The sequence below is a fragment of the Mandrillus leucophaeus genome, unplaced genomic scaffold (genome assembly GCF_000951045.1).
Source record: "Mandrillus leucophaeus isolate KB7577 unplaced genomic scaffold, Mleu.le_1.0 Scaffold131, whole genome shotgun sequence".
Taxonomy (NCBI): domain Eukaryota; kingdom Metazoa; phylum Chordata; class Mammalia; order Primates; family Cercopithecidae; genus Mandrillus; species Mandrillus leucophaeus.
This window is the reverse complement of record NW_012101266.1, coordinates 2,310,129-2,326,657: the sequence shown is the minus strand read 5'-3', so window position 1 is coordinate 2,326,657 and position 16,529 is coordinate 2,310,129. Positions and strand designations below refer to the sequence as shown.

General features: G+C 39.7%; 1 protein-coding gene and 1 pseudogene across 3 annotated transcripts in view; one reads left to right on the top strand and one right to left on the bottom strand.

Moving 5' to 3' along the window:
• The window catches only part of DMXL1 (Dmx-like 1), a 173,684-nt gene that overhangs the window by 51,748 nt on the left and 105,407 nt on the right, over positions 1–16,529 (top strand). For all 3 annotated transcript variants that reach the window (XM_011972855.1, XM_011972853.1, XM_011972854.1), the window contains 4 exons: positions 2,370–2,582; positions 6,567–6,820; positions 6,929–7,613; positions 7,703–7,824. In XM_011972855.1, coding sequence (XP_011828245.1) covers positions 2,370–2,582; positions 6,567–6,820; positions 6,929–7,613; positions 7,703–7,824 — 1,274 coding nt within the window. The remainder of the gene's footprint in view (positions 1–2,369; positions 2,583–6,566; positions 6,821–6,928; positions 7,614–7,702; positions 7,825–16,529) is intronic.
• On the bottom strand, positions 72–1,606 carry LOC105534166 (annotated as a pseudogene).

Here is a 16,529-nt window from a genome sequence, read left to right as displayed (position 1 = left end):
TAACACTGATGTCCAAGCTGGCATTGACAACTAATGCATAACTGGTGGTCAGTAGAGAATTTAAAAGATCTTCACTTTCTATTGTTCTTTTTCAGGGATCTTGAAGAGTTCTGTTCTAAAATATGTTGTTGAGTTGAGCTTCTCAGTTTGCTTTCTCATTCTCAAACGGATACCGTTTTTCCTCTAATTATTTGCCCTGTGCTTAAATTCCTTTTTGCTCTTGGCACCGTTGGAGCTCAGTTTCATGGTCCTTCAGTTTTTGAACTTTTTTTTTGACCTTCTCTTGAACACCTTCTCCATCTCTGTCTCCATCTTCTTCATTTTAGCTACATGCTCTCTTCTTTCCTCTTCCGTTTGTGCCAGAGGGCTCTTAGTAAGCTGCCCTTTATTCTTGTTGTTACCAACTCCTTTGTAAGTCAGCTGCCAATTTTTTGCTTCTGTAGTTTTCGTAGTGGGCATTATCAGGAACATCTTTCAAGTCTTGTATGTGTGTTCCTATCAACATACTCCTTTGAATTGTAAAATTACAGTGTTCACCATATTTAACATCAGCAACACCCCTAGGATACTGCTTTCCTCTGACTCTCTTGCCGTTAACTTCAATAGTAGTATTACTGCCTACCACAGCAAGAGGTACACAGTCCTTTTTCCTTTTTTTTTTTTTTTTTTTGGAGACAGAGTCTCACTCTGGCTTCAAGTGATTCTTGTGACTCAGCCTCCCAGGTAGCTACGATTACAGGCACATGCCACCATGCCCAGCTAATTTTTGTATTTTTAGTAGAGATGGGGTTTCGTCATGTTGACCAGGCTGATCTCGAACCCCTGGCCTCAAGTGATCTGCCTGCTCCGGCCTCCCAGAGTGCTGGGATTACAGACGTGAGGCGCTGCACCCAGCCAGTCCTTTATCTTTTTTAACAAGTTTATTTTCTTCATCTTATGTTTTTGGAAATTCATATATTTAATTTTATGTTCGTGGATTTCTTTCATTATCTGTTTTTAAACTATTGACGTTTCTCTGGTATCAGCATGTCTGCTTTGGCAATAAGTGGGATGATACTCACTTTTTCAAGCAAAAACTTCATAAACTTAGTATCCAATGGTTTAAGTCCATGTCCTGAAGGAGGAATGAAGTATAAACAACACTGTACCCTGTTATCAGGCATCTGACATCTGTTTTATCATGATTCTCCATTTAGGTGGTCCTCAATTTCCTGTCAGTGTAGTCAGTAACCAACAATTACTATTACCCTTTGCAACTCTAAATCCTAGGATATCAACTCTTGTGAGCAGCAACTGAACACCACCTTCTTTGATTAAAACTTTGTGTAGTTCCACCTACACAATCTTTTTAATTCTGTGAGAAGGATCTGGATACTCTGGAGAATACAAATCTGTGAGGAATAATGAGTCGATTAGTGTAAAGTTTCTGAATCCAGATTTACCAACTACCATAAGTATGAATTCCAACCCTCTTTTCACTGATTTTCTGGATATTTGATTTGAGAGATCGGAAAAATCCCACATAGACTTCAGGGTTCTTCTGTTGAGCTACGATGCTGCTGTTGATGCTTCTCTCCTCAGCAGCGGATCTCTTGCTGACTGGCATCTCCTCCCCACTCCATGACTAGCCCCAACTGGAAATCTTATTTAGAGGTTAAATAAAATGTATTCCAGAGATTTAAAGATAAATATTATAAATTTATTCAGACCTGTAGAATGTACACCACCAAGAATGAACCCTAAGGTAAACTATAGACTTTGGGTGATAGTGATGTGTCAGTGTGGATTCATCAATTGTAATAAATGTAGTAGTGGATGTTGATAATGTGGGAGGCTGTGCATATGTAGGATGGGGAATATGGCTGTACCTTTGAATTTTGCTATGAACTTAAAACTACTCTAAAAAATAGTCTTTAAAAAATCTCAAAATAGGCCGGGCACAGTGGCTCACGCTTGTAATCCCAGCACTTTGAGAGGCTGAGGCAGGTGGATCACGAGGTCAGGAGATCAAGACCATCCTGGCCAACATGGTGAAACCCTGTCTCTACTAAAAATACAAAAATTAGCTGGGCGTGGTGGCACATGCCTGTAATCCCAGCTACTCAGGAAGCTGAGGCAGGAGAATGGCCTGAACCAGGGAATTTGCAGTGAGCCAAAATCACGCCAGTGCACTCCAGCCTGACAACAGAGCGAGACTCTGTCTCAAAAAAAAAAAAAAAAAAAAAACTCAAAATAAAATTAAAAAGTGAAAGAGAAAGACTTTCAGGCAAACAAAATATAAATGTAATAGTAATAAAAATATGAAACATGGATGTTTTATATGCTAGAAGGTAAAAATTTTAATTTTACAATCTTTTTTTCTCTTACAGACATTCCACTTCTTCCATCTATTACATCTCTGAGTCTAAATGAAAATGAAGAGAAGACTGGACCTTTTGTTGTACACTGGCTAAACAATAAAGAACTGCATTTTACTTTGTCCATGGAAGTTTTTTTACAGCAACTTAGAAAAAGTTTTGAACAACCATCTTCTGAGGCCAGTGTAGAAGATTCTAATCAGGCAGATGTAAAATCTGATGAAGGTAAAACTTTAAGAAGAAAGAAAAATGTAAAGTTTTGTTCAAAATAGCAGACATTTTCGTATTAGGGTAAAACTAGCTACTTGCAGGAAATAAACTCCAAAATTGCAATGACGTGATCTAAACATGGACTAGCTCATTTAATAATCTAGTGTAGGTATTTCTGTTCCAGGTGGCTTTCTTCCACATGGTTATTTAAGGACTCGGGCTTCTCATTCTTCTGGTTTTGTTAGCCCTTAGGACTTTCCTCTATAAAGGACTCTCTGTAGACTGGCAGCATTGGTGTTACCCAGGAGCTCGTTAGAATGCGTGTCTCAAGGTCCACACAGACCCACCAAACCAGAATCTGCAATTTAATGAAATTTCCAGGTGGTTTGTATGTACACTAAAGTTTGAGAAGCATTGGAACTAGTACCTTAAATTTCTCTGCCTTTGGCCTTCAGTTGGTATAGAGAGAGAGGTAGAGAGAAAGAAAGCATAGCTGTTTTCTCAGCTACCTTGATTGACACATATCACTTACACTGTCATTCAGCTGACAAGAACTAGTCACAGGGCCCGTGTAGTTCCTGACTGTATAGGCTTTATATACTGAGAAATGGGAAGTAAGAAACTGTGGTGGGCAGCTAGCCATGTGTTTTGGTTTTTTTTAAAGTTTTCTTTTAATGTCAAGATTGTTCGTGATCATTAGGGAAGAAAAATCGAACAAGTATACACAAAGTTTCCACATTGTTAAGTTTGATAAGTATCCTTCCAGTTTGATTCTTTTCTTATGCTCATACAAACATCTAAATACAGACTCTTAAAAGTTGTACTGTGGGTGCTCATTTTTATACAGAAATAATGTTCTGTACTTTGTTTTTTTTGTTTGTTTGTTTTTTCGAGATGGAGTCTTGCTCTGTCACCCAGGCTGGAGTGCAGTGGCGCAATCTTGGCTTACTGCAGCCTCCACCTCCTGGGTTCAAACAATTCTCCTGCCTCAGCCTCCTGATTAGCTGGGATTACAGGCACCTGCCACCACGCCCGGCTAATTTTTGTATTTTTAGTAGAGACAGGATTTCACCATGTTGGCCAGGCTGGTCTCAAACTCCTGACCTCACGTGATCCACCCACCAGGGCCTCCCAAAGTGCTGGGATTACAGGCGTGAAACACCACGCTCGGCCTGCACTTTGTTTTAATTCAGTCAGTAATGGGCAGTTTTTCATTTCATTGTATTTAATGGTTGCTGAGTATTCCATGTCTAAGGAAAATGTCTAATAGGTCTTCTATTGATAGACATTTAAATTGATTTAAATTGTTTTTCATTATTCTAGGTACAATGACTTGTCTTTTTAATTTTTGTGTGAGTTTTTCTATAACCTTGATTTCTAGGTGTAGAATTTCCAGGGAGTGTACCAATTTTAAATACCAATAACTTCTGACAAATTGCCCTCCAGGAATGTTTTACTAGTTTTTACTTCCTCTTAGTGTATCTAAATATATGCTTTACATCCTTATCAACACTGGATGTTTTCATTATATTACTTTTTTTTTTGCCAGTTGATAACGGGACAATGGACAACTTGTTTTACTTTGCATTTTCTTGATGCAAATTAAGCAGAATATCTTTTATTATATTTTAGCCCTTCTGTGACTTGCCTTTTAATACCCTTTATCTAATTTCCTGCTGAGTTTTTTTTTCTAATTGATTTGTATATCTTGACTTACTTTTTAAATCTGGTAAACAGTCAAAACTTTAAAAAAATATGTCTTTTCAGAGAAAGGCTCTATATTGCTAACCAGGAATTGGGGGAGGGTGAGGGGACTGGGATTTTTGAAAGAGGAAAGACTATACATATTTACCTGTATTGATAAGTTGACATACAGTTTATTTTTTATTACTGAGGTGTTGAAGGAAACCTGGAGATTGGCACCATAAATGCATTCCCTTGAAATGGTTTCTTTAAGATGCCATACCAGTTACGAGTCCGTACACCTAGAGGATAACTAGTGTAGCATACTGAGATTTGGATAAACCTGGTACTTTGTAGAAAGTACAGATTACACTCAAATAATGTATTTTAAAAACTCAGTCCCGGCTGGGCGCGGTGGTTCACACCTGTAATCCCAGCACTTTGGGAGGCCAAGGCGGGTGGATCATGAAGTCAGAAGATCGAGACCATCCTGGCTAACATGGTGAAACCCCGTCTCTACTAAAAATACAAAAAAATTAGCCGGGTGTGGTGTTGGGCGCCTGTAGTCCCAGCTAATTGGTAGGCTGAGGCAGGAGAATGGCGTGAACCTGGGAGGCGGAGCTTGCAGTGAGCCAAGGTCGCGCCACTGCACTCCAGCCTGGGCAACAGAGCAAGACTCCGAAAAAAAAAAAAAAAAAAAAAAGTCAGTCCCAATTATAGTTCCAATTCCAATTCCCTCTTTTTAGCGTGAGCAAAACTGAGGTCCAGAAAAGTAGAGTGTGTTGCTAAACGTTAGCTGAGTGGTTAAATATAGAACATCTGGATCGAGAAGCCAGTTTACTTATTTTCCAGTTGATACTACATCTTCTATCAGTAATCCATAATCCACTGACTGAGTCCTGTATGGCTACTGATTACTCAGTGAACTCCAGTGACCTTATATTCTGGAGCAAAGTTACTTTTAATGCAGAGCCCATTTCTTATTAATATGAAAACTGTTATGTTTTTCATCTTGAATCCATTTATAAAGATATTTGTGTGTGTGTTTGTACTAGTTGTATTACTTTTACTAAGGCATTTTATGTTCCTCACACTCAAGGCAAAGAAATAAAACATAATCTGAAGAAAAATATATACTTCTTCAAAATATAAAGAGTCTTCTTCATTATGCGGATCTGGGCATATTGTACAGTACTTAATGGCTCAAGTGGATCAAAGTACCAGTTTGATGTTGATCCACTGAATAAAATCTCATTCATATTTGATGACTGAACTAACTCTTTGGGGGCTGTGATAGATCGAACCATTCTGGTGATATCCCCAGATCTCACTAAATAAGAAAAGACTCTACACCAGAATATATAACAGTTGATCTGGCTATAAATTATATCTATAGGCTCTTTATTATTATAAGGTGGCAAAAGAGGCCCCTTCTTGAGCACAGGGTTAATAAAAGTAGTATTGTTGTCTGTAGATTGCTGGATTGATTTTGTGTTGTTATAATGAAGATAAAGTACATATACCACTGTCAGATTAAGAAACTTCCATAACTTGACCAGGCATGGTTGCTCATGCCTGTAATCCCAGTACTTTGGGAGGCCGAGGCAGGTGGATCATGAGGTCAGGAGTTCAAGACCAGCTTGACTAAGATGGTGAAACCCCATCTCTACTAAAAAGTACAAGAATTAGCTGGGCACAGTGGCAGGCACCTGTAATCCCAGCTACTTGGGAGGTTGAGGCAGAATTGCTTAGACCCGGGCAGCAGAGGTTGCAGTGAGCCAAGATCACGCCACTGTATTCCAACCTGGGCAAGAGTAAGACTGAGTCTCACAAAAAAAGAAACTTCTACAACTTGTCTCAGTTGTTCAAATAATGGAGCAAGTTCCTTTTCTGGGTTGACAATTAGTCCTATATTGGCATTGCTGCTGGCTATGAAACTCACCACCAAAGGTAAGCGATTAAATTGAACTACTTGGTAGGTGTTACAGTAACAAATGATACTTTTATTTTTTGAAAGTCCCGAGTTTTCTCCTTTTGTCTGTGCAAGGGCAAAAGCAGATAAGAAACTAGATCTCAAAGCATGCTCTGGAGCATTATCATTAAGCATTGCCTTTACTAGTTTATTATAAAGGATATTGCAAAGGATACAGATAAAGAGATGTGTAGGGTAAGGTATGGTGGAAGGGGTATGGAGCTTCCATGCTTTCCTTAGGCATGAGACCTCCATGTGTTCAGCTATCCAGAAGCTCGGTAATTCTTAATTTACAGTAAAAGCCTGATTGTATTTACTTGGTTTATGAACTCTTTTGCTTATAGAAACGGATGATGGTGTTGATGATCTGAAAATAAATCCTGAAAAGAAGGAATTAGGCTGTGATAAAATGGTACCAAACTCAAGTTTTACGTCATTATCATCAGCTGCCATTGATCATCAGATTGAAGTACTTCTGTCTGAATGGAGTAAAAATGCAGATATGCTATTTAGTATTCATCCCATGGATGGTTCTTTGCTAGTTTGGCATGTGGATTGGCTGGATGAATACCAGCCTGGTATGTTTCGTCAAGTACAGGTACTACTATTATTTCTGGAGAACTGCTTTCTTGTTTATGTGGGTACTGTTTTCTGATACCTCTTTATATAATTTTATATGTTCTAACACTTGCTTTCTTAATTCTAGGTGTCCTTTGTTTCCAGAATTCCAGTAGCTTTCCCCACAGGTGACGCAAACTCTCTCTGTAAAAGCATAATGATGTATGCCTGTACCAAGAATGTTGACTTGGCTATTCAGCAAGGGAAACAAAAACCTTCTGGCCTCACCCGTTCCACATCAATGCTTATTTCTTCCGGTCACAATAAATCATCTAATAGTTTAAAATTAAGTATTTTTACTCCTAATGTTATGATGATTTCAAAACACGCTGATGGTTCTCTGAATCAGTGGCTGGTCAGTTTTGCCGAGGAATCTGCTTTTTCTACTGTTCTCAGTATTTCCCACAAATCCAGATATTGTGGTCATCGTTTTCATCTTAATGATTTAGCTTGCCACTCAGTATTACCATTATTGCTGACAACATCACACCATAATGCATTAAGGACACCAGATGTTGATAACCCAAAGCAACCTTTTGATGCTCTAAATATTGAAGAATGCTCTTGGACACAACAAAATAAAAGCACTGTTGATGTGGCGTTTCAGGATCCCAATGCAGTTTACAGTGAGCTTATTCTTTGGAGGGTTGACCCAGTTGGGCCATTGTCTTTTTCTGGAGGAGTTTCAGAGCTTGCCCGGATTAATTCTCTTCATGTTTCTGCCTTTTCCAATGTGGCATGGCTGCCCACTCTTATACCCAGTTATTGTCTGGGTAAGTATTCTGGTTTTTATTTCAGTAATTTAGATTTGCTGACATTATCATTAAAGGGTGAAATTTTAATATTTGTAAATACTTTCTAGGTGCATACTGCAACTCTCCTAGTGCATGCTTTGTAGCCAGTGATGGACAATATCTGAGATTATATGAAGCAGTTATTGATGCTAAGAAACTTTTATCTGAGCTTTCTAACCCTGAAATTTCTGTAAGTAATGTCTTTTAAAACAGCTTAAGTATATAATGTTATGTTTTTAGATATTTTATATTTTGGGGGTATGTTCTAAAATTGTGACCTATAATTTGTAATAAGCATTTGTATCTTTGTTTTGTTTTTTCACATTTGTATTGTACTCTTACAATGATTCTAAGCTCCTTTAAAAGGAAACCATTTCTTTCACTCTTTGAAAGAAAGTAGAGTCTGGTCTCCTAAAATATGTTTCTGTAACACTTCTTTGCTCGTAGATAAATGAGGACTACTGACAGTATAATGTAGAAGTTATATCGGCCCATCTGCAATTATTTTATAGGCCAGAGGAGCTGGAACAACAGGAATAGAATTTTTATCTTAAGCATGAAAAGAAAGAGCCCTTAGCTTGGTTACGATTCAGACAAGAGTTCTTTCAGTATTGTTGCAAGGCTTTTGCCTTATGACAGGCCACATTTGTTCTCATACCCACCTAATAACAACCTTTTAACTGCATTGTCTTGGAACATCCAACAAGCAAGCATTCCACTTTTCTGGTTTTGACAATTTTTCTTTTGGTATTTCCAGAGGTAGCCTTCAGCTGTACCAAGCTTTCTATTTAGGAGATTCAAGCCATCTCCCTGACTGCCAATTAATGTATTTGTTAATGCTTGGCTTACAAAGTTGCATAAATGTCAGTGATCTGTTCCAATCCTGTTTTTTTCTGTAAGTTAATTTTAATGCATAACTTTGCAGAACACAAGGTTTTCCAAAACATGTATATAGTGTTACAGTAGAAATGTATATATTTGGGGGCGGGGTCTTCTATTTATCAGGCATTTTTAAGTAATGGGAATTTAGATGTGAAGAAAACAGGTAAAAATTTGTATTGTAGAGCTTATATTCTGGTGAAGGGAGATACGAAGAAAACAGATAAAAATGTATTAATTAAAAAATACTATGGAGAGAAACAGTGTTGCAGAAGAATTAGGGATTGCCAGGGAAGTTGCTGGTCAGGGAAAATTTCACAGAAAAAGTACCATTTGAGTAAAGATCTGAAGATGTGGAAACTAGATATGTAGGTATTTTTTAAAGGAAGAGTGATTTGGGAAAAGGGACAGCTAGTTCGGAGATCCCGAGGCCACAGCATGTTTGGTATGTGATATGGTTTGGCTCTGTGTCCCACCCAAATCTCATCTTCAATTATAATCCCCACATGTTGAGGGAGGGACCTGGGTGGGAGGTGATTGGATCATGGGGGCAATTCTCCCATTCTGTTCTCATGATAGTGAGGGAGTTCTCACGAGATCTGATGGTTTTAAAAGTTGCAGTTTCCCCTGCGCATGTGCTCTCTCCTGATACCTGTGAAGAAGGTGCTTGCTTCTCCTTTGCCTTCTGCCATGATTGTAAGTCCTGAGGCCTCCTGAGCTGTGTAGAATTGTGAATCAATTAAACTAATTTATAAATTACCCAGTCTGAGGTATTTCTTTATAGAGTGTGAAAACAGCCTAATACAGATAATTGGTACCAGGAGTGGGGCACTGCTATAAGGATAACGCAAAAATGTGGAAGCGACGTTGCAACTGGGTAACAGGCAGAAGTTGGAATAGTTTGGAGGGCTCAGAAGAAGACAGGAAGATGTGGGGAAGTTTGGAACTTCCTAGAGACATGTTGAATGACTTTGACCAAAATGCTGATCGTGATATGGACAATGAAGTCCTGGCTGAGGTGATCTCTGATGGAGATGAGGAACTTACTGGGATCTGGAGCAAAGATCACTCATGTTATGCTTTAGCAAAGAGACTGGTGGCATTTTGGCCCAGCTCTAGAGATCTGTGGAACTTTGAACTTGAGAGAGATGACTTAGGTTATCTGGCAGAAGAAATTTCTAAGCAGCAAAGCGTTCAAGAGATCACCTGGCTTATTCTGAATGCATTCAGTTATATGTGTTTATAAAGAGATGGCTTGAAATTGAAATTTATGTTAACTTACGTTTAAAAGGGAAGCAGAGCATAAAGGTTTAGAAAATATGCAGCCTGACCCTGTGGTAGAAAAGAAAAACCCATTTCTGGAGAAGAATTCAAGGGCTACAGAAATTTGCATAAGTAACCAGGAGCTGAATGTTAATAGCCAAGACAATGGGGAAAATGTCTCTGGGGCATGTCAAAGATCTTCATGGCAGCCCCTCCCATCAGAAGTCCAGAGGCCTAGGAGGGAAACTGGTTTCATGGGTCAGGCCCAGGACCCAGCTGCTCTGTGCAGCCTTGGGATTCAGTGCCTTGCCTCCCAGCTGCTGTAGCTCCAGCCATGGCTAAAAGGGGCCATGGTACAGCTCGGGCTTTTGCTTCAGAGAGTGCAAGCCCTAAGCCTTGGTGGCTTCCACATAGTGTTGGGCCTGTGGGTGAGCAGAAGATGAGAGTTGAGGCTCGGCAGCAACCACCTAGGTTTCAGAGGATGTATGGAAACAGCTGCATGTTCAGGCAGAGGTCTGCAGCAGAGGCAAAGCCCTCATGGAGAACTTCTACTAGGGCCATGCAGAAGGAGAATGTGGAGTTGGAGTGTCCCACAAAATTCTACTGGGGCCTGCCTCATGGAACTGGGAGAAGAGGGCCATCATCCTCCAGACCCCAAAAAGGTAGATCCACTGACAGCTTGCACCATGTGCCTGGAAAAGCCATAAGCACTCAACACTAGCCCATGAAAGCAGCCACAGGCATTGTACCCTGCAGGAGCCACAGGGGCAGAGCTTCCCAAGGCCGTGGGAACCCACCCGTGTGTCAGTGTGCCCTAGATGTAAGACATGTAGTCAAAGGAGATTTTGGAGCTTAAGATTTAATGACTGCCTGGCCAAGTTTCAGACTTGCATGGAGCCCATGGCCCCTTTGTTTTGGCCAGTTTCTCCTATTTGAAACAGAACATTTACCCAATGTCTGTGCTCCCATTGTATCTTGGAAGTAACCAACTTGCTTTTGATTTTACAGGCTCATAGACAGAAGGGACTTCCCTTGTCTCAGATGAGACTTTGACTTGGACTTTTGGGTTAATTCTGGAAGGAGTTAAGACTTTGGGGGACTATTGGGAAGGCATGATTGGTTTTGGAATGTGAAAAGGGGATTTGGGAGGGGCTTGTGTGAATTGATATGGTTTATTGCTGTGTGCTCACCCAAATCTCATCTCGAATTGTAATTGCACATGTCAAGGGAGGCACCTGGTGGGAGGTGATTGGAACATGGGGGCCGTTTCCCTCATGCTGTTTGCCTGATAGTGAGCAAGTTCACACAAGATCTGATGGTTTTAAAAGTGGCAGTTTCCCCTGTGTGGTTTCTTTCCTGCCACCTTGTGAAGAAGGTCTTACCTTCACCTTCCACCATGATTGTAAGTTTCCTGAGGCCTCCCCTGCCATGTAGACCTATGAGTCCGTTAAACTTTTATTTATAAATTACCCAGTCTCAAGTATTTATTTATAGCAGTGTGAAGACAGACTAATACAGTATGTAAAGGAACAGCAATAAGGCTACCGTGGCTAGAGAAGAGCATGTGAGGTGGAAAATAGTCAGGGATAAAGTCAGAAAGTTAGCCTGGCCAGGTCATATGAAGGCTGATAGGCCATTGTGGTTACTTCAGCTTTTACTCTGAATAACATGGAAACCACAGAAGAGGTATGAAATGATTTAAGTTTTAAATGATTCCTCTGGTGGCTATATAGATTAGCCATGGGATGCAGAAGTAGATCTAAAGAGACCAATTTAGGAACCAATTACAGTAGTCTAGGAGAGGGAAAAAAGGAGCTTAGAATGTAGCTAGTGGTAACGGCAGAGATGATAAGAATGGCCAAATTCAAGATGATGTTTAGAACATTGAATAGCTATGAATGAACTGGATACGGTATGTGTGTGAGAAAAAAAGAGGACTCCCAAGGTTCATTGTTGAATATTAGGAAGAATAGAATTGCTGTAAATTGAGATGTGGAAGAATGTAGAAGTAACAGGTTTTGAGGGACAGGGAAATTCAAGAGTCTGGCTTTAATCATGTTAATTTTGAGATGCTTGTTTGACAGCCAAAAGACATAGTAGGTTAGTATCTGGAGTTCAGAGGAAGGTCTGGCCTGAAGATGTGCAATAGTTGTCAGCATATAAATTTAAAGTTGTGGAAGTCGGTAAGATTGTCAAGGGTGAGACTATAGTTAGAAAAGGCGAGGAGGAGCGATGGCTCGTGCTTGTAGTCCCAGCCGTTTTGGAGGCCGAGGCAGGCGGATCACTTGAGGTCAGTAGTTTGAGACCAGGTTGGCCAACATGGTGAAGCCCCATCTATTAAATATATAAAAATTAGCCAGATGTGGTGGCAGGAACCTATAGTCTCAGCTACCCGGGAGGCTGAGGCAGGAGAATCGCTTGAACCTGGGAGGCAGAGGTTGCAGTGAGCCAAGATCACATCACTGCACTCCAGCCTTGGACAACAGAGAGAGACACCATCTTAAGAAGTGATAGATTGCATGTGTGCTCACTTCAGCAGCACCATATACTAAAATTGGAATAATACAGAGAAGATGAGCATGGCTCCTGGGCAAGGATGACATGCAAATTTGTGAAGTGTTCCATATTTCTCCAGAAGAGACTGGGGACCTATATTCAACATCGTTAAAGAAAAAAAAGTCTTCAACCAAGAATTTCATATCCAGCCAAACTAAGCTTCCTAAGTGAGAAGAAATAAGACCCTTTTTAGATAAACAAATTTTGAGGGAGTCTGCCTTACAAGAGGTCTTGAAGGGAGTAGTAAATATTGAATGGAAAGATCACTACCACTTGATATAAAAACACGCTTAAATACACAGACCAGTAACACTATAAAGCAACCACACAAACAAGCCAGCATAATAACCAGCTAACAACACAATAACACAATCAGATCCACACATATCAGTGCTAACCTTGAATGTAAACAGGCTTAATGCCTCACGTACACGGTATAGAGTGGCAAACTGGATTTAAAAAAACAGTGGTATGTGGTCTTCAAGAGACCCATCTCACATGTAATGACACCCATAGGCTCAAAATAAAGGGATGGAGAAAAATCTACCAAGTAAATGGAAATCAGAAAAAAGCCAGATTGCCGTCCTGATTTCAGGCAAACCAGACTGTAAACCAACAAAGATTTAAAAAAGACAAAGAAAGGCATTACACAATGGTAAAGGGTTCAATTCAACAAGAAGACCTAACTATGGTAAATATACATGCAACCAACACAGGAACACCCAGATTCATAAAGCAACTTCTTAGAAACCTACAAAGAGACATAGACTCCCACATAATAATAGTGGGAGACTTCAATACTTCACTGTCAGTATTAGATCATGTAGGCAGAAAATTAACAGATATTCAGGACCTGAACTCAACATTGGACCAAATGTATCTGACAAACTGCTGCAGAACTGTCCACCCAAAACAACAGAATAGATATTCCTCTCATTGCCACATGGCACATACTCTAAATTGGACCACATAATTGGACATAAAACAATCCTCAGCAAATGCAGAAGAACCCAAATCATATGAAACACACCGTTGGACCACAGTACAATAAAAATAGAAGTCAGGATTTAAAATATAGCTTAAACCAGGCAATTACATGGATATTAAAAACATGCTCCTGAATGACTTTTGGGTAAACTGTGAAATTAAGGCAGAAACCAAGAAGTTCTTTGAAAGTAATGAGAATGAAGATACAACATGCCAGAATCTCTGGGACACAGCTAAGGCAGTGTCAAGAGGGAAATTTATAGTACTAAATTCCCACATCAAAAAGTCAGAAAGATCACAAATTAATAACCTAACGTCACAACTGAAAGAATTAGAGAAGGAAAAACAAATCAACCCCACAGGTAGCAGAAGATAAGAAATCATCAAAATCAGAGATGAACTGAAGGAAATTGAAACACAAAATACCATTCAAAAGATCTACAATTCCAGGAATTGGTTTCTTGAAAAAAATTAATAAGACAGATACGTTTCTAACTAAGAGAAAATCCAAATACACCCAATTAGAAATTACCAAGGGGATGTTACCGCTGACTCTACAGAAATAAAAACAATAATCAGAAACTACTACAAACACCTGTATGGACACAGACTACAAAACCTACAAGGGATGGATAAATTCCTGGACACATACCCCCTCCTAAGACTGAACCAGGAAGAAATTGATTCCCCAAACTGACCAATACGAGCTCCAAAATTGAATCAGTAATAAATAGCCTACCAACCGAAAAACCCAAGGTCTGAGGGATTCATAGCTGAATTCCACCAGATGCACAAAGAAGAGCTGGTCCCATTCCTACTGAAACTATTCCAAAAAATTGAGGAGGAGGGACTCCTCCCCAACTAATTTTTTGAGGTCAGCATTATCCTGATACCAAAACCTGGCAGACACACAAAAAGAAAGCCCAGTATCCTCTATGAATATCAATGCAAAAATCCTTGACAAAATACTGGCAAACCAAATCCAGCAGCACATCAGAAAGCTAATTCACAATGATCAAGTAGGCTTAATTCCCAGGATGCAAGTTTTGTTCAGCATACGAAAATTAAATGTGATTTATCACATGAGAACTGCAGACAAAAAACACATAATTATTTCGATAGATGCAGAAAAGGCTTTTGATAAAATTCGGCATTCCTTCATGTTAAAAACTCTCAATAAACTAGGTGTTGAAGAAACATACCTCAGAATAATAAGAGCCATCTTTGACAAACTCACAGCCAACATCATACTGAATGGGCGAAAGCTGGAAGCATTCCCCTTGAAAACTGACACAAGGCAAAGATTCCCTCTCTTACCACTCCTGTTCAACATTTTATTGGAAGTGCTGGCCAGAGCAATCAGGAAAGAGGAATAAAGGGCATCTAAATAGGAAGACAGGGAGTAAAACTATCACTGTTTGTACATGACATGTTTCTATATCTAGATAACCCTATGTCTTGGCCCAAAAGCTCCTAGATCTAATAAACAGCTTCAGTAAAGTTTCAGGATGCAAAAATCAATATACAAGAAATCACTAGCATTCCTATACGCCTACAACAGCTAAGCTGAGAACCAATTCAGGAAGACAGTCCCATTCCCAACTGCCACAAAAAGAATAAAATACATAGGAATACAGCTATCCGTGGGCAGTGAAAGATCTCTACAATAAGAATTACAAAACACTGCTCAAAGAAATCAGATAAGACACAGACACATGGGAAAAAGATCCTACGTTGATGGATAGGAAGAATCAGTATCATTACAATGGCCATACTGCCCAAAACAATTTACAGATTCAATGCTATTCCTATCAAACTACCAACAACATTCTTCACAGAACTAGAGAAACCTATTTTTAAAGTCATATGGAACCAAAATAAGAGCGTGTGTAGCCAAGACAATCCTAAAAAAAAAGAACAAAGCTTTGAGGTATCATGTTACCTGACTTCAAACTATACTACAGGGATACAGTAACCAAAACAGCAGAGTAGTGATACAAAAACAGGCACATTGACAATGGAACACAATAGAGAATCCAGATATAACACACCTACAACTCTCTGATCTTTGATAAACCTGACAAAAGCAATGGGGAAAGGATTCCCTATTTAATGAATGGTGCTGGCAGAATTGGCTAGCCATATTCAGAAAATTGAAACTGGATCCCTTCCTTGTATCATATACAGAAATCAACTCAAGATGGATTAAAGACTTAAATGTAAAACCTAAAACTCTAAAAACCCTGGAAGACAATTCTAGGCAATACCATTCTGGACATGGGAATGGGCAGTGATTTCACGACAAACACATCAAAAGCAATCATAACAGAGTAAGCAGACAACCTACAGAATAGGAGAAAATATTTGCAACCTGTGCCTCTGAGAAAGGTCTGAATATCCAACATCTATAAGGAACTTAAACAAGTTTACAAGAGAAAAACAGCTCCATCAAAAAGTGGATAAAGGACATGCGCACTTTTCAAAAGAAGATATACATGTGGCAACAAATATGATAAACTCAGTATTACTGATCATTAGAGAAATGCAAATAAAAACTGCAGTGTGACACCATCTCACACCAGTCAGAGTGGCTATTATTAAAGAGTCAAAAAACAAAAAAACAGATGCTGGTGAGGTTGTAGTGAAAAGGGAACACTTACACACTGTTGATGGGAGTATAAGTTAGTTCAGCCATTGTGGAAAGCAGTACTGTGATTCCTCAAAGAGCTAAAAACAGAACTGCCTTTCGACTGAGCAGTTCCATTACTGGCTATGTACCCAGAGGAATATAAATCATTCTGTGATAAGGGCACATGCATGCGAATATTCATTGCAGCATTATTCACAATAGCAAAGACAGAATCAACCCAAATGCCCAAGAGTGACAAAGAGTAACAGATTGGATTAAGAAAATGTGGTGTGGCTGGGTGCGGTGGCTCAGGCCTGTAATCCCAGCACTTTGGGAGGCCGAGGCGGGTGGATCCACGAGGTCAGGAGATCAAGACCATCCTGGCTAACACGGTGAAACTGCATCTCTACTAAAAAAGTACAAAAAATTAGCCGGGCATGGTGGCAGGCACCTGTAGTCCCAGCTACTCGGGAGGCTGAGGCAGGAGAATGGCGTGATCCCGGGAGGCAGAGCTTGCAGTGAGCCGAGATCGCTCCACTGCACTCCAGCCTCGGTGACAGAGCGAGACTCTGTCTCAAAAA